The 19,390-nt window shown below is 34.4% G+C and overlaps 1 protein-coding gene across 4 annotated transcripts in view; it reads right to left on the reverse strand.

The window, feature by feature from the left end:
- The window catches only part of LRFN5 (leucine rich repeat and fibronectin type III domain containing 5), a 270,278-nt gene that overhangs the window by 2,299 nt on the left and 248,589 nt on the right, over positions 1–19,390 (reverse strand). For 3 of the 4 annotated variants that reach the window (XM_084791182.1, XM_084791180.1, XM_084791181.1), the window contains exons 3-5: positions 11,397–12,801; positions 8,165–8,880; positions 1,925–1,968 (exon numbers count right to left, since the gene is read on the reverse strand). In XM_084791182.1, coding sequence (XP_084647308.1) covers positions 1,925–1,968; positions 8,165–8,880; positions 11,397–12,781 — 2,145 coding nt within the window. In that variant the 5' untranslated portion in view covers positions 12,782–12,801. The remainder of the gene's footprint in view (positions 1–1,924; positions 1,969–8,164; positions 8,881–11,396; positions 12,802–19,390) is intronic. The other variant, XM_084791183.1, reaches the window with a different exon arrangement.

The raw sequence follows: 19,390 nt of genomic DNA on the forward strand, positions 1-19,390 counted from the left end.
CATTTCTAATAATGAAACGAAACAGTCATGGTGGTGGGTAATGCCCCTAGGCTGTGCTGGGGAATTCATAGTTGGCAATTTGAATACGTCTTGAGTATCCACTCTTCTGCTTCTGCCTGCAGCACCACAGTGTGCTGATATGACGTAGAAATGCTTCTGATACAGCAATCATCTGCACCTAATCTGTTACTTAAGCTATACCTTAATGTTCAGGTCAGCCGGATGCCCAAATTCCAACCATCAGTGCACTGTAAAAAGTGAGAGAAAGACGGGAAGATAAATAGAGAGAGAGGGGAGAATAGAGAAGAAAGGAGAGGAGACTGAGGAAAAGAAGAGGCTGGAGGTCTAGGAGTCAGGAAAGGAAAGAGAGAAAATGGAGGCGTGGAGAGCAGGGCAAGGTAAACTGAGAGAGATGATGTGGAGAGCAAAGCCGCCCTCTGTAGGCCAGTTCTGGTTACGGCACCGGGACTTGTTGAAGTTCTTGGTTTCTACTGAGCCATCTGTTCCCTGAGACACTCAAGAATGGACTAAGAGGAAGGACAGCAGGTTACCAAGAAGAGACTTGATACCCTATGAGCATATATAAGGGGGAGGAAGTCCCCTCAGGAACAGTCATAGGGGAGGGGAATAAGGGGAAAATGAGAGGGAGGGAAGAATGGGAGGATACAAGGGATGGGATAACCATTGAGATGTAACAAGAATAAATTAATAAAGGAGAAGAAAAAAATGAAAAAAAAAGAAAAAAAAAAGAATGGACTAAGGGAAGAAATATTACATGAAAATGCATGCTTTCCTTTAGGGGTGGAATGTTTTAGGGAAAACAATGATACACGGAGAAAATTAATATTTTTAATGTAAACAATATTAGAAGGGGCAAAAGATATCTTTGACATTGAAAGTATGCAGGGTTTTTGTTTGTTTGTTTGTTTGTTTTGTTTGTTTGTTTTTAATTTTTAAAAAGAATTTTCCCCTGGTTTGAAACCTCAAGCAAATGGCTGACACTTCCAGATGTTTGAGCAGATTGCTCCAGTGCTCCTCCATTCTGGCAACACATTTACTCATCAATTAAAATTCAGGAATCATATTCTCATTTGAAAATTATATATATATGAAAGAAAAGCTCTCAAGAAGAGCAATTGGTGGCTGACAAAAACAATGCCTCAAATAAGGCATGTTCAGCTTCACTGTAAAATGATCACATCTTTTCGCACACCAGTGTAAAACTTCAGGTTTTTCTTTTTTTTATTTTTTTATTTTTTTCTCCTTTATTAATTTATTCTTGTTACCCAGATCTAGACAATGGACAGAACACTCTCCACAGTAGAGTGGAGAGTGGGATATTACTTTCTCGCATACTCTGGTGCCTCATCTTTGACCATGTCCTCTGGAGGGGGAGACCTGGTGGCACTCAGAGGAAGGACAGCAGGTTACCAAGAAGAGACTTGATACCCTATGATCATATACAGGGGGAGGTAATCCCCCTCAGAAACTTCAAGTTTTTCAACAAGGCAAAATGAATTATCGCACCCCAGAGTAGAGCAGGGATGAGAAGCGTGGCTGCCTGAACATGCCCTTACAAAGATGGGTGTCAGGCCCGGATCAGTGTATTTGTACAAAGATATCTATGTGTACAGAGTAGTTTTAAAAATGATTTAAGGCAGGGATGAGTGCATGAACTGCTCCAGAGTCACACTAACAACAGGATTAGAGCTACGTTTATCCCAATAACGTTTATGGTCATCAGGAATAGATCTAGGCACGGTTTGAAAATTCTCTCAACCCACACAAAGCACAGTTTGTACTGCTAAGGCCTCCATTTAGTGGACAATCTCAAAGCAGTGCATTAGCATGTCAATAATTAGAAACTTCATGAATATAATAGCGAACCTTTGGTTTTGAAGTAAATAACTGTTAAGTTTCTCACCTGTGTTTCCTGGACACTCTGGTCAACATTAGTCGGCAAAGCATCTGGGAATGAGATTTTCAATGTCATGAGCAGTTCTTTACTTGTTTTGTTCCTTAAGATCAGGTCCTAATACCCTATTCACTTTATTTTTGCTGGGCTGAACCATCACTTGCATTATAATAATTAGCTTTTCTATTTCATAGTTTTCTGTAGCTATTTCATATATTCAATACTATAAAAGTTTAAATTAAAAATATGTATTTGTGGAATGTAAACATATGCCTTCTAGTGCAGCATCAATGGAATTCAATGAGACAGTCAGGTTTCTTTTTTTTTTTTTTTAATTCATCCCAGAATTGACATTTTATTTGGTGAGGTGCCTATGAAAAACATAAAAACCTCAGAGTTCAAGGCAGGAAATAGAATTCATCCATACTTACCACACCTTTATAAAAACTGTATTAGCCATTAAATTAACATTTAGTCCTCAACTATTCTTATGTTATCCATTTCTAAATGAAAGCGTAAAAATCAGATACTACATGCATATCCATCTATTTGCCTATAAATGTTCAATATCATGGCAAAACCTTGTTTAGACATCTTCCATTTCTCTGAAGAGTGTGTTCAAGGAAAATACTATTAATTATTTGGAAATAGATGTTGTTAAGTATCTGTAAGGATGGTTGTCAGATTTTATAACATATGCTAGAAAAAGATGAAATATTATTTAATTTTATATAAATTCATTGAGCATAAATATTTATTTGAATTTACAATACACCCTGTAGGTTAGCATTTTCATAGATATTACAGAGAGAAAAATAGGAAATTTGTATACTGTAGAGTCAAAATATATTTCATAATTTTAATTTATTCAAATATTCATTTACTTGTAATTATAGAGTGCAGAATTGCATCAACTGCTTAATGTACATCTTCAATGATAAAAGGTATGTAATCATACCCCAAACCAAACACAATAAAATAATAAAACAACAGGTGGATGGTTTTCTCTAGAATATATTAGAAATTTCATATATATATGTATATATATATACATATATATATAGTTTTTGACATTTATAACCATAATGATCACCATTTTGGTAAGAAAAATGAAATGAGGATGCAAATTGGACATAATTAGAAAACTCAAATGACAAATGTGTATTAGAAAGTGTGTATTTTGAATATTATCTTAAAAATGTTAGATATAGTTTGGTAGCATTTCTTTGATAGTCCTTTAAAATTGGCTTATATTTAAGTAATTGGAAAGTTAATAATTTGCATTCCATAAAATATAATTTTCTCTGATTTCCCCTAAAATTTACTGTATGTGCAGAAATATATCTATCCATAAGTAGTTGTACAAATACACAATATTCATATGCATTCAAAATTTACTTTAGTTATTTAGTATTGACTTTGAAACAGCCGAACATAGCCAGAACAATTACTCACCATTTCCTTTGTTACAATGACAAGTTGTAAATTTTAATAAAGTTTCAAATGCATTTATATTAACCCCATGTGATACTTTAATACTTTAATACACTTCCAATTATAACTCTACTTTGTGTCTCACTTGTGAGGAAGCTAGGATACCTCAATGACAGGAACATATTAATGACTTTTTTTATTTTGTGCAGAATTTTGTTCTGATAAAAGCAATTATTTCCTCCACAAGACAATGAAATGAAATACAAAACTCACAGTGCTTATAACATCATGGCTGATAGAGCTTCCTTGTCAAATTTTTAGGTTTTGTCTCTACAACTGAGTATTTTGAGGGCCAGTTTTTGAACACATCATAAAAATCTTGTTGAGTTTGATGAGTTTTCTCTTTCCTTTATGAATTTGGATGACACTGCATTTTTCTTTAAAATTTGATTAATTCGTTCTTTTTATGTGCATATGTGTGCCCACAAGTGGAAGGATGTGCACCCTATGCATGTAGGACCCGAAGAAGTGAAAAGAGACATCGGCTTCCCTATACCCGGAGTTATTGAAAGTTGTAACCCACCATGTAAGTACTAGAAACAGAGCCCAGGCTCTCTGAACAGGAAGTGCAGTTAAGCACTAAGCTGTCTCTCCATGCACTCAATGACATACTTCATACCCACAAAATACATTCAGTGTCATTTGCCTCTTGTATTATAAAGGATGTAATTGTGTTATTATTTTATTATGTTTTATTATTACTATTAACAGCTAAGAAGAAAAGCATGGATCTTTTGTATCCAACCCACAGCTCTACGGAAGTCTTTACCCCAAATATTTGCCTGGCTAACACAGAAGCATGCAATGCTAAGACTGCTCTCATGACAAACACCAGTCTGAGAAAGAAGAAGGAAGGTTCTCACTCTGCCTGGTTGGAATGGCCATGCTTCACTTAGCCTTTTAAAACTGCAGTTGTAAATAGTCAATGGCAAGAAAACAACAAATCTTGTTTGCTGCCTTCTTAGAAAAAAAAGTACATTTAAAGGACACCTACAATGCTTATTATGTCTTCAGAATTTGCATTTTAGAGAAAGTTTTCTTAAGTTTATAACTAAACATAAGGAGAGAAAGAATATTAAAATGTAGGAAACAGGTGACAATTAATTGAAACTTAATATTCTTATTATTTGATCTAATTTCTAAGTTAAAGTAACATTTCTGCAATTAAAGAAGATAAAATGAATGAAATTATATTGACAGCAAGCACTTTTGTGAGATGAACACTGAAGAGAAAATATTTTGAATATTTTGAAATTGAATTATTTCAGAGAAAATTGAAATATTTTACTGAATATAATTTGTGTCACTAGATTATCCTCTAAAACTTTGTCAAAAATATCTTAGAAGTAGGTGAAATCAATTGATTTAGTGCAATTGCTAGTGAGACCTCTCATGACTCCTTTAACTTTGGAGGAATTTCTATAGGAAATAAACTGGAGAGTGTCATGGTTCCTGATTCCCACACCTAATTTAAACTTTTATATAACAGATTCATATCAAATTAGAGGTTCTAATTATAACAGTTATTGAAGCAAAGGGCTATTTCCCAGAATGCTCAGGAAACTTTGAAGGCTGGATTCCTCCATTAAGACGCCACTTGAATTGTCCTTTGGTGTTTCTAACTCAAAGGACAATTACTCAAAATGAACCAAAAACATTTTAGAGAAGGATGCATAATGTTTTATCTAAACATTCAGAGTAAACGGCTCTAAAATATGCTAATAATTAAGAGAACACGTATTTTTTTTTGCAAGTAACTAACTGATAATTTTATATGGCTAAAAGGAAATTTAAATAATTAAGAAAAAGGAAGTAAAAATAATGTATGTATTCTCACTATAGTCAGAAACAATAAAAAGGAAATGGTAGGTTCAGATCACAAATATATGGCAGTTTAGATAAAGAATGTAGTACACAGAAAAAGGAAAAACAAGAAGAGAACAGCATCTATGATTTTTGTTGTAACATAATTTCTGGACCACAATCATCATGATGCTAATCAGTCAAAATCATTATTAATGGTAACAGTAATACCTCTATTTCTACAGCTACTCATGTATCTCTCTATACAATTATTCACTCAATAAACTAAGCATATATTGTGTATCAAACATTATAATAAATAATAGTAATCATCTCCAAAAGTAAAACTTCCATCCTCTAAATACACATGAATATCAGATGACTTTCTTGATTGGCTATGTCTCAAAATATAAACTTTTCCAAAGACTAAAACACCGACTTAGATATTTATGTTTAAAAGAAAAATGTCCAAGATTTTGGTAAATGTACTCTGAAAAAAATCTCATGAAAATACTAAAAAGGAATTATTTTAAAGACTTCAGTTAAATTTTAAATAGTCCTATGTCACATATTTTTAAATGCCTATGAAAAGTAACATCCCCAAGATTACCCCAAGGAAGGTAAACAGGTTCATCATCTCTAAAAACAAAGCAATTGTAAAGTTGGTGTTTTTCTATAGTGTAGAGCAGGCATGCAGGGGTTCCTACTCTGACCTCAAGCGCTTCTTGTCCTACTTCGCGTTTCTTTGTGAAGACTGGAAAACTTTTCCCCATTCAAAACATTTATTATGATTCTGGCAAATCACAGAATGGAATGATTAACTTGCTGTTCCCATTCACTGCAGCCTTAGGAATTGTGTGGTCGGTGTGAATTCAAAATACACAACTGGAGTTAGACATTACTCCTGTAACAGTGCTGAAAGTCCCTGCACCTTAAGAAGTGCTTTGCTTTCATGAACTAAGACCATATAAGTGACCTCATGTGTCCCCAAGTAGCTATCTACAGGAGCAATCAGGAAGTTTAGGCTATGCTTAGCAAAAAGGGAATTCTCCAAAATAAAGCAAGGAAGAGATGGGACTTGGAGAGCATAAGTAAGACTTCTGGGCAACCTCTAAAAATAAAGTTATAAAAACTGGCACTAAACCCATCTCCAATTGCTTCAGTCTGTTTTCTCATTTAATAGTGTCAAGAGAAAGCATATATGGTAAGATGTACCTCGGCAAAATTAAATTTAGTTGAAAATTTAAAGTTGAATTAATTAATTTTTATATTGGATTAAAATTAATTCAATGAGCAAAAATGAAGATAATGATTTGAGAGTCTGAAGTTTAAGCAATGTTTGAGTGATATGAGTTACTATATAATCATTTTGAGGCAGATGTGGGAGTGCATGTGTGTAATCCTACCACCTGGGCAGTGGAGTCAAGAGTGTGCTAGAACCTTCAAGGTGTTCTTAACTATAGAGTGGGTTTGAGGTCAGCCTGTGTCTATGCCAAATAGACAAATATAATTTATTGACAACTCCATAGAAATATTTATCTATGAATCATGACTTCAGTGAAACTCCAAGAATGTTTTATCAAGTAAACATACAACTAATTATATATTGTCCTTTAAAGTAACACATGCCCATTATATTAAATTATTTATGGTTACATATAGCACACTTTTGTTTAAAAATGTATTTACTTTAAATACAAACATTCAGTAGCAGAATTATGTAACAAATAAGAGAAAAAGGTCACTCTGGTTAATTAGCAATGCTTTTCTACCATTTGTTAATGTAATGAGTCTTCCTGTAGAATTTTTTATTTCTTGTGATGATAAAAACAAACACCTATTTGTAAAAGCAAGTTTACATTTTTGTCTAATTCTTTGAATTATATTAAAAAATATAAAACACATTCATTCAACAGTTGTGCATGGAATTAAATGTGATCACCTTTATATCTATGGATTAGCATATATGATAAAATGTAAAATGAATTTCATTTTATTTTATTTTCCATGAAAAAATATGTGTTTTAAAGAGAAGTAGCATTGAACAATTTTAGCACCAGAACCAAGACTTTTGTTGAGAAAGTTACTAACTTGGGCATTGCTGGGAATGCTTAATTTGAATAATTAATGTAAATATCAAGCCGTTGATTGCCACTGGAAACAATACAGTGCCTTCACTGAAAACATATCAGTTATTTCTATATAGACTTCTCTTTAAATTACAAAGAAATCTAATTTTTGTGTGAGACATTACCTATGATGGGATTTTTCATAAAACAAATTCTGTTTATTTTGTGTGGATGAGGATGTGGGTGGCACTAGCAATGGTTATCAGAGGACAATTTGTGAATGTTCAAACTCTCTTTCCACTACTGGTTCCCATTCACTAAATGATCAGGCATGGCAAGCACTGTGCTTTTATAGGCTGAGATATGTCTTGGCCCTGTGAATACTTTTTTTTTTCTTTTCTTTTTTATGATAAGCTCTCATAGGACCTGAATACTAGCCTTAGGTTAGGAGAAGGCACTGCTGCTGTCTCTTGCAGCCCCCACATTTGCTGTATTATTTATGATACCCTCATGCATATGCATGAAGGTGCTATATCTTCCTTGGATGATTTATAAATAACCTCAAGTTCAAGAATCAAAGACAAGACAAGAATTTCAAATTTCAATTTCCTCTGTGAATTTCCCCTGTGATTATTTCAAAGAGAATGAATAGATTAAACAACACTTTCTTATGTGCACTCCACATTCAAAACAGTTAGTTTTCCATTGCAAATATCGGAAATGCAGAGCTGAGTTCAAATTCCATTCACAGACATGCTTCTTTTAGGAGATAGCTCACAAGATTTCGGTGAATTACCATAGGAATAATATTCCTTTAATCCTCCTTTATGGGAGGACCCATGCCTGGCTCTAGCTCTCCCAGCAGGCACAGTGAGAAACTTACTTGGCTTGGTATGTGCTCTTTGAGAAGTGGGTCCCTCTGTGACAGAATCAGGAGGGCAGCTAGCTAACTGCAAGGCAGTTGAGTTGTTCCTGTTAGTGTTTTGAGACTCAACATTTGTGACAACTTCACTCTGCGGCGGCTCGGCACTCGGCTTTGTGCCAGTCTTTCGTTTCTGCTTTTGAGACACAGACGCACTTGAAGTCCAGGTAGGGGGCAAAGCAGAGGTAGTGGTAGAAGAGTCCTGACTCGTACACGTTTCTGAAGACTGAATTACATTGTCACTGGCAACTTTGCAGCACTGGGCATTTTCTTCATGGCCCATGGCTTGTTTGGACATGGACTGAGGCAGCGTGACACTGCAGCCTTGCATCTGAGCCCCGTTAGTTTGAGAATAAACGTTGCTAACCTTGGTGACCTTGTGTTGCCCATTGTTGTTACAAACCTTATATCGGATCATTAGTATGATGATGAAAACCAACACAGATGCAACAATGATTCCACCAATGATGATAATCATGGTACCGCCCAAAAACTGGGACTGCATAAAGTGGCAACGGACATAATCCTGTTCTGTCGTAAACTGGATGCAACCCACGACTCTTGTGGCAGTGAGGGAAGTGATGCCATCGTCATATATGGCCAAGACACACAAGTCATACATAGTTCCAGAAGCCAGATTATTGACCAGAAATGTTTTGCTCGTAGGAGGTATCATTCTGAGGGACAATAGAATATGTGTTAATATTAAAAACAAAACAAAACACATATACACAAAGTCATTATGGTTTTAGTTCTCTCTCCCTCAATAATCATTAGACAAGCACATTTATAACAGATATGAAATATGGAGATATGATCTGATCTTATATCTACCCAGTTAAAATAGCTGAAAACTCATTGTCACAGTCTGAGTTATATTAATGGGACCTGCACCATGCCTTGACAAGCTTACTAATTACACTGTTTGGCAAAGCAGAACTCCTAATAAAAGTCATTGCTAAAAATCATTTGTGACAAATTGCTTGTGAAAGGTGTGACTGTGACATTATCTGACTACTAAACAAATCCATTTAGCACTTACAACACCTTTATGGCTGAAAGGCAATTTGAAGAAAGAGAAAACACTGACAATTACATTAGCAACCAAAATGGAACTGCAATTCAGAGCCTGTGCTTTCCAAATCAGTGACAAGCTGCTATGGAATGGCACCTGCTAAGGCTATCTTTAATAACTTCTCTTGTTACAAGGATGAACAGATTTTATTTACAGACATCCTGATTTCTCATGTTCCCAGTATTTTAATGAGTGTGATGTGCTTGCATGAGTAATGACCTAGACACATGACGAAGCATAGCTTTTGGTTAAGAGTATGAATTCATCGAACCACCATATCCAGGTGAGAATCTCCATCAAAGCACATATATTTTTAGGTTTAGAGAAATCTTTCAATACATTCCACCATTAATATATTTCTGTGTTACTATTTATTAGTAACTTTACTTTCTAAAAAGTAACCAAATACAATTTAAAGTAAAAATTACTTAGAAGTAAAGGTTAAAATTATAATTTCTCCTGAAAATGAGTTATAGAAATGTCAAACCACGGTAAAACTAAACTGGGATACAAACTACACAGTGTGTTCTGAATGCACTAGAAAACTTACAAGAGCATGTATTAATAACCTAAATTACTGGTGCCATTCAGTGAGTGTATTGTAAATGTTATATATCATTAAGTACTTGCTTACGTCAATGTTTAATCATTGTAAGACACAATGGAGTAGATACCAATGTTTTACAGACAACAACCTGCTCAGACATTCAACAAGGTTGTCAGAACCACACATAATTTATTTCTCAGAACATGGATACGACTGTGGGATTTGTGAAAGTAAAATGTGGCTTATCACAGAGTTAAATTTTATTATGACAGTTACAGAAAAGTGTGGTGAGGTTGGCATCTTTCCGTGATCACCAGTTGAATATCATCTGTAGACTGTGTGGAGAGCCTGTGAGACAGGAGTAAACTACATTTTGCTACTACTTTTATGTTATAGTGTGCTACCACATCCATTTACCGATGAGAGGGATATTAGAAACCACTTAGCCTAATCGTTCATTTTAAAGATGAGGAAATTAAAACTCAGCCAGGTAGAACCTGGTCCAGGATTGATTACATAGCTAGCTAAGATACTTTAAATTTTTTTTCCACTAGTCTACACTTATTTTAAGAAATTAATCACATTTCCATACTTGAATGAAAAGCAAATTATTTTCAAGAATTTAACTTCTGTATACGGGAACTGACCTAAATCTTAGTTTTTCAGAACTGTGACTTTACATCATTTCCGAGGGGCAATAATAGTCTGTCAGGAGTAAAATTATATGGAATAAAAATGTGAATTTCCAACTGAAAATTGGACAGGACGTGACTATAAATCAATGAGGCTGAACTTTAGAAAAACATACCAGAAATTCACTAGCAGCTGCAAGTTCTCCGTCATTGTCCTGTCCCCGTGGTTAATACTTAACGCCAGTGATACTTTCACTGCTCAAAATATGATGTACATCTTCTTTGGAAGTGTCTTAAGACAGCACACATGCACATAAGTCAGTCATTCAAAGAATCAGTCTCATTACTTGGTAGTTATATCATACCTCTTGCCTAACAGTGGCAATAAGCATCTTGAGCACCCACCTTATTCACAAGACTTGACTCCAAAAGGCTTGTTTCCAAATTGAAACTCACCCTCAAAAGACGAAGATTTGACACCATTGAGGATATTCAAAACAGTATGCCGAAGGTTCTAAAGATAATTCCAAAACTGCTTTGAACAATGGCAGCATCACTGGGGTAATGGGATAGCTTCCCAAGGTGACTTCCTTGAAGGAAAAACACTCATGTGGATGTGTAAATTCTGGTATGTTTTTGAAAATTTAAATTAAATCTGTCTTGTTGTCTGACAGTCACATGTCCCATATGAGGTAAAAAAAAATTAAGCATAGTATTAAATATAAATATGTACTGTTAGAAAAGAATTCCATTCAAACTATTCTTCTTCCATATATATTCACCACTTAATATGGCACTTTATGTACTATAAAGTTGGATTGCTACTAGGACCAGCACAGAGTAGCAGTGTCAATTTGGGAATAATACAAAGTGATATTGCTTTATAAACCCTGTACTATAGAGGTCAGCAAAGACCCAAGATGACTGAATTTTTCTTACCTGTAAACAAGGGTGTCATCATAAGTACCATTGTATTGAATTTGAAACATACGGATTCCAGGAATATTTCTTTGAAAATTAAATTTAAGTAGTGCTGTTGACGAAGTTGCTTCTGCCACCACAATTTTATCTTGACTCATTTTAGTATCACCGTTGCTACTGCTAGCGTTTGAACCTGACTTTGTGGAAGTAGAGATATCTGAAGACCCAGGGTCAGGCTCATGGATATGATTGGTGCTGTTTAGTAGGTGGGGGAGTTTAATTATGTGAAGGTCCACAATTTGTGTTGCTTCCCCCGCAGGATTGGAAGCAATACAGGTAAAAGCTCCCGTATCTTTTACAGTTGTTATAAGGATGTCAAGTGTTCCATTATCATACACCAGGGATCTTGTTGCATTTGAAATCAGCTTCCCTTCAGGAGAAATCCAGTGAATTGCGGGTTCAGGGTCTCCTCTAGCTTTGCACCTCAGTGTTGCCCTTTGACCCTCCAAGACTCTCATCTCATGAGTGTGACGAGTGATGAGCGGAGGCTCACACAAAAACTCTTCTTCAGGAATTGACCAGAAATAGCGACCAGTTAAAAGTGCAGGAGAAGCACATGTCTCAAGGTCGTCTTCTCTCGACAGTCGTCTCAGCCACAGTAACTCACAATTGCAGTGCAAGGGGTTCCCACCAAAACTCAGCGCAAACGTCGACGGGCTTATGATTCCTGAGGTGGCCAGCACCTGCGCTCGCTGAAAGAGAGGGTCAGGGGGCAGCTTTTGCAACTTGTTTGATGTCACATCTAGCCGAGTCATCTTGTGCAAGTGGGAGAAAGTTCCCTTAGGAATGTTGTCAATCATGTTGTGATCCAAACTAAGGGTGTGTAAGCTCACCATCTTCTCTACAGCATCCCAGGGAATCGTTTCTAGATTATTATAGGACAGGTCCAGCTCCTCAAGGGCAAAAACATCGTCGAATGCTGTGGAAGAAATTAAAGTCAGCTGATTGTTGTTCAGTATCAAATGATGGAGATTGGAAAGCCCACTGAACATATCATTTGTAATTTTAGTCAATCTGTTGCTATTCAAATGCAAGGCTCTCAAATTTCGTAGATCAGCAAACGCATGGGGTGTAATAAAACTTATTGTATTCCTGGATAGAGTCAGGTCCACCAAGCTGGTCATATTGGCAAAATCTTTCCTTTTGATATTTGTAACAAAATTGTCTGCCAGCCGTAGTTCCACAGTTCTTCTGTCAATGTTTGGTGGAACAAACAGAAGCCCTTTCTTGGCACAAAGGGTTGCAAGATTGGGAGACAAAATCTGACAGACACAACGCTTTGGACAGATTTGAGCTCGCACAGCTATGCCAATGAGAAACAGGTAAAAAAGGAATTTTTCCATTGTAGATCAGGTTTAAGAGCCTGCAAAAAAAAAAAAAAAGATATAAAAGAGAGTTTAAAATCCAATGATTATATATGTCATATCAACATTAGAATATTTTTATGTAGATGGGGACACAGAAGTAGTATTAGTGGTTTAGATTTCAAATGAGTATTAATTATACCTTCTCTAGTAGAATCTGTGTTGGAGTCACAGAATTTAAGGTTAAATTGAAAATATTTAATTAAAATAAATCATGTAAAAAAGGAAAATTTTATCAAAAGATTATTATCATTCTCTAATTTAAATGTCACTTAAAATTTTCAAAGATACTTAAAGAAAACTTAAAAATAAACAAATAAACAAAAATAGAAATTTGTGTTTGGAATTGTAGAGCTAGGAGTTCAGAAAATAAAGAAATATGAGTTAAGAATCTGTTTTATAGCCGGGTGGTGGTGGTGGCACATGCCTTTAATTCCAGCACTCAGGAAGCAGAGGCAGGTGGATGACTGAGAGGTCAAGGTCAGCCTGTTCTACAAAGTGAGTCCAGGACAGCCAAGGCTACACTGATAAACCCCGTCTCAAAAAATCCAAAACAAAACAAAACAACCACAAAAAACAAAAAACAACAAAAAAAAAACACACAAAGGAACAACAACAAAAACAACAACAAAAAAAAAAAACAAAACAAGAATATGTTTTATACAAGTGGGTTCAAAACATTGTGAGCATGTACACCCACTAACAGGTACAGACATAGTAATGGAATGGTTGTTGGATTAGTTTGTAACAAATAGTTGACGGAGATTTTTGGTTACATTACATTCACTAATAAAAATTTTCAGTATATTGTAGAACTCTCACATTCTGGCTACAAAAGCAGGATCTTATTCTCAAAAGCCAGAAGGCTGAAAATGTATCACAAGATCTCCTATTGCACACACTACAAAATATTTCATTAGCTATGAATGAGAATGTTTAAAAAACATTAAAAAAAAACAGTTATTAAAATAATGGACACAAAATCCAAAACATATTGCATTATCTTTTCCTGTAGGTTTTTATTTTAAGTTTATGGTCTGAAATCAATCATGAGGCTGGAGAGATGGCTCAGTGGTTAAGAGCACTGCCTGCTCTTCCAAAGGACCTGGGTTCAATTCCTAGCACCCACACGGCAGCTCACAACTGCCTGTAACTCCAAGATCTGACACCCTCACACCAACACACATAAATTAAAATTAATATATTTTATATAAAAATATATAAAAAGAAAAGTAAACATAGCATCATAATAGTGATTATAATTTTCCACATATGTAATATGAAGTTTTACACTCAGGAGAGAAAATAGTTCTATGATATCACCCCAATTTTAATAGAATAAAAAAACAAGACATGTAAAGTTTCAAGAGTCATTATATATTTTTCTAAGAATGTATAACATTTAATTATTTTATGCATCATTAAATGTGAATATAATTAATAACAATTACTTTTCTAAACTGATAGAGTCTTGTTTTCTTGATAATTACTATTATTGAGCTATAATTTCCACAGAAAATAAAATGTGCAAAAATAAAACAAAACAAAAACCCCCACAATTTTCAGAGACTATGAATCAGTATGCATGAAACTCTAATAAGAGAAGTAGTAAATTTAAAAGTAAGGTCTGGCTTCTCTAGGAGACATTATCCAAAACCATACCACGAGAAAAACAAAGCACATCATTCATGACCAGTCAAGGAGAGACGAGCAGTCAAATACAGAATTCCCTGGTATACAGGCTGCACCAGGGGCACATATCTACCATCCTGCAAAGCAGATTATAGAGAGGCTTCCAGAAAAGCAAATAAAAGTCAAGTGACATGTGTGACAATACAAAGACCACAATCACAAGTATAACTGGAGAGCAGAAACTGAGAAGAAGGCAGAAATGCACTTTTTGAAATATTGGAAAGCCATTTTCTAAATGTGATTTTTAAAACATATCAGTCTGAGCTCAACATAAGGAAGCCATATTGAGACAAACCATAATCTAGCTGTAAATAATAAGAGGAGAGGAAGAAAAAAACTTAAAAGCCTTCCTAGTAATAAAATTTATTACACAATGTTTAGTGAACAAAATGACAATACTGGGTGGTCCTTGGCCCCTAAGCATAAATAAAGGTTGAGGAATGATGAAAGTGTCTCAAGATGGCTCTTTACAATTTGGATAAAGTAACAATTTTGTAAAACATAAAAAAATAAAACTCTTCATCAAAAACATAGATTACTTATGAATAAGATAAGTACAAAAGAGAAAAAGGAAAGAGAAAAAAGAAAAAGGAAGAAATTCATGTGAGAGTACAAACCAACAACTTACAAAATAAAACAACAGAAGAAAAATTCAGGGTCCCGAATAAGTTTTTATAAAGTATTGTAGAATTGATATAAACTTGCCCTTGTGAAAATTGAAACAGACCTAAATTCCAAATAAAGAGAACATTAAGAAAATACCAAGACAACTACAATTACTTTGAAATATTAAATAGTTTAATGACTTGTATAATGCCAGTAACTGTGACAGCTATGAATGTAACATTTATATAATTCTGGATTGTCTCATGGTTCTCCCTGCTGTATGTAGTTTATTTTATTCATGTGCAATAATATAAATGTGTACATCAAAAAATAAAACATTAAAACAAAAATAAAACAAACAAAAATAAAACAGAAAAGGAACAAATTCATAAGACAGTCCCCTGGAAACACCATAGTCTAGAAACACCTGTATTCAAAACATCACAAAATTATTCCATGTCATCCAAATGTCAGTACAGCCAAGAACTATAATTTAAAATATAGTATATTATATATGCTCTTATAAGGAGACAGAGTTTGCGTGTGAGGGGGCATGTGCTAGTGAGAGCTATGATCTATGATCTTCATAAAAGAGATACAGAAACTCTCCATCCAATTATTGCAATCTTTTTGGAGCTACATATAGATGAGAACTCTATACGATGGCACACTACAGTCTAATAAGAAATGAGCGATGATGTAAAAAGATGTATTTCCTCAGTTCTGCCATATTTAATTTTACTTCCTATTTCATAGTATGACTTACTGTTGTATCAAGCAACAACACAGAAAAGTCACTGAAGATTTCATTGTCTAAAAAGTTAGAGTAAATTTAGAACAGATGTGAAGATTCTCTAACCATTGCCTTTAATTTCTGTCTAACATTTTCATGTATTGATAAAAATGAATTCTGTTAAAATTTCCAATGTGAGTAGCAAACGTGAACCTTTAGTATTCAAAATATGTAAGACCAGGAATCTTTCAAGGAAGCAGTTTCATCTCATTACCCAAACCACAATTAATATCTGATTAATTGTTATTATTATATCAATAGACAACCACTTGGTCAGTAGTTATGTTTGCTATAATTATGATTTGAAAATCATAAATGTTACCAACAAACTGATGCTTAATTTAAGCATACAAAACTTGCAAACATCTGTCTCCTGCTTTCTAGAAATAACAACATGTAAATTATACAAACAGGTTTTGTTAGAATTTTTGAAGGGCTGTAGCACTCCAAGTAGGAACATCATTGTAGCACTTTAGAGAATTTCTGCGCATCCCTGAATTACATGTTCTTTCAAGAAAACTCTTCTCAGACATAAAACAACTCATGTATAAGCAAAGAAGCAAATGCCACCACCCACAGTGCAAAATGATTTTTTTATACATTTCTTTGCTTATTGCTGTTACATAACATATGCTGAAGAGCTGGTGTTTATTCAGCAACTAGAGTGGAATATCAAAGTAAATTCAGATTTTACAAGCAACAAGGATTATACTATATCTAATGGAGAAACCAGTATGGCCAGCAATTAAACTTCTGCTTTCCCCTGTAGCTGCTGGACTCCGTTCAGGAGAGCTCTAATAAGTCAGTTTGTATAAAATTGATCAGGCTGGTACCCAGAGACAAACAGTAATGTCCACTGATGCTGATGACTCACTGTAGGAGATATTAAACTGGTTAAAAGTGTTGACAAGAATATTTTGTTCAGTGAAACAGAACTGACTATTTTAATTTTAAGTACATCTTTAGTTTTCTGCCTACTTATTTATCCGTAAAGAACTTAGAATCATAATTTATTTGTGTTTGTCTGATCTATACGAGTGTCTGTGGAAACCAGTAAAGAGCATTGATCCCCTGATGCTGAATTTACAGGTTGTTAACTGCCTGACATAGATGTTGGGAATCAAACTCAGGCACTTTGTAGCAACGAGTTCCTTTAATCACTTAGACAGCTCTGCTACACCAAAACCAAGTAATTCTAACCACAGTCTCTAGGAAAGCACATGCCAAATATATCATGATTATACCTTTCACACTCATGTTTCAAGATATGACATAATAATGATCTCCTGGTTTTTAGTAGTTATTAATGAAATTCATTATCATATGAATATAATTAGTTAAAATCCTTAAAGAAATTCAGTCCATAGCTAAACCCTTTGAAAGTTAGAAACTTGACATCTGTGTAGAACAAATATTAAAACAAAAAGTGGAATAAGAGAAATTCTGACTTAACATATCTTTTGATACTTTTGATATAGTTATACAAGTCAATAGGTTATTAGTATCATATTATATAGATGTCCATTGTGAAAAATAACTAAAGTTGAAATACTAAAACAACATGAAGAAATCATTCATTTGTTTTAAAATGAGGAATCTTAAGATGAGATGATAATAGTACAAAATGTCATTTTTATACTAAGTGCAATTTGTTCTGTTCTGTTGGACTTACTGATGTATGGCTACTTCAATGAGAGTTTGCTTTCTAGAGTATTTTTTCACATAATAGATTTTAATTCCATTTGTCCTTCCTCAACTTTTCCCAGATCTTCCCTGCCTCTCTACCTACTAATTTCACATTTTTCTTCCTCCCTCTCTTTTTAGCTAAAGCAAACAAAATAAAACAAAATAAACAACAAACAAATAATATGAATTCTGTGTTCTGTTGGCCAACTAATCCTGACTGTTGGCCTATCATAAAGTGTATTTAATATACCTAGTGACACTTTATTGTAGAAAATATGTTTCCTTTTCCTCAACATGTATCAATTGCAAAGAACTTCTTGGTTAAGGGTAAAACTTTGTGTCCTTTTCTCCTGCTCAGTGTTGTCTGGTTTGAACCTGTCCACAACCTATGGCTAGTTCACATGTGTGATTAATAAGTCTTGTTGTATCATGAGGACACTATCACCTTGGGATCATCTATCACCTTGACTCTTAAAAGACTTTCATCTTCTTCTGCATTGACCTTTGGGTGTGATGAAAACATTCCATTAAGGACTGAGTGCTTCAAAGTCTCCACTCTCTGCACATTATCCAGTTGTTGGTCTCTGTGCTGAGTATCATCTACTATAATAAGAAGCCTGTGTTTGAGTACTAAATTATATTTTTATGTGTGAGTACAGCAGTATGATATTAGGAGCCACTTTATTGGCATGTTCCTTTAGCAGAATAGTAGGATTTTCCTTAGGCCCATGAGTTATTTAATAGAAAATTCTTTGCCGATTTAGCAGTGTCAAATATTGCTTCCATCTTATGGAATGGACCTCAAATCCAATAAAAAGTGGGCTGTTACTTCAATAATATTTGTGCCACTATTTTATCATTATATCTTGCAGGCAAGCTCACTGTTGTAGGTCCCATAGCTTGTAGCTGTGTGTTATTGAAAATTACTTTTCTCTTCTAGTACTACACAAAGTACCTTCAAATAGTTTTAATCCTCATATGATGGCACATATATTGCATAATTTTCTTTCCATTTTTCAAAAATAAACTTAATAATAGAAATATTCATTCTAGGTCATAACAGTAGACAAAAAAGAGGTAAATAATAAGTTATGTTAAAGTGACTCCTTTATTTACTTAAGGTCACACTTAAAATATTAGTTATGTGTAGTAAATGTCATTTGTTATGTATTTTGATGGCTATATGTGAAAAGATACTAACTTTTGTGATTCTTTACACTTATAATTTCTTCATATATTTTCCAGATCTATTTGCATTGATGAGTGACATGAGACTATTTGTATGGAAGCACAAATTGTATGTCTAAATATCATCTATGATTTACTTTGAGCATGTCAAGATATGACTGTCACCCTCCAACGTTTCCATCCTGAATATTATATATTATTTAAGAATATATGAAATATAGCTAGTAGAAAGGTGAATGGGTTTTTTTGTGTGTGTGTGTATGTGTGCCAAAATAGCCCTCAGTATTCTCTCAGTGGTATGATCTGATTCCCCTTTGGTTTACTTGTAACTTTGTCCATCACTGAGAATTTATAATGTCATCAGAAATCTGTGAATCTTGAGAATTGCTACAAAAAAACCCCTTGTGATAAGTGCATTTCCTCTCACAGAAAATATTCTGTGAAAAGAAAGATGCCAAAAGGGCAGTCTATCCTACAACAGTTAAATATTCCCAACAGTGCTGTGACATCAGTAGTTTGGCATAATAACATTAGTCATTTGGGATAGGTTTCACTTGTTTTACTTAAAATTAATTTCTGTGGACTGTGATCTCCACACATGGGCACATGAATGGTCAGAAAGA

The sequence above is a fragment of the Acomys minous genome, assembly GCF_964271855.1.
Source record: "Acomys minous genome assembly, chromosome: 8".
Classification (NCBI taxonomy): Eukaryota; Metazoa; Chordata; class Mammalia; order Rodentia; family Muridae; genus Acomys; species Acomys minous.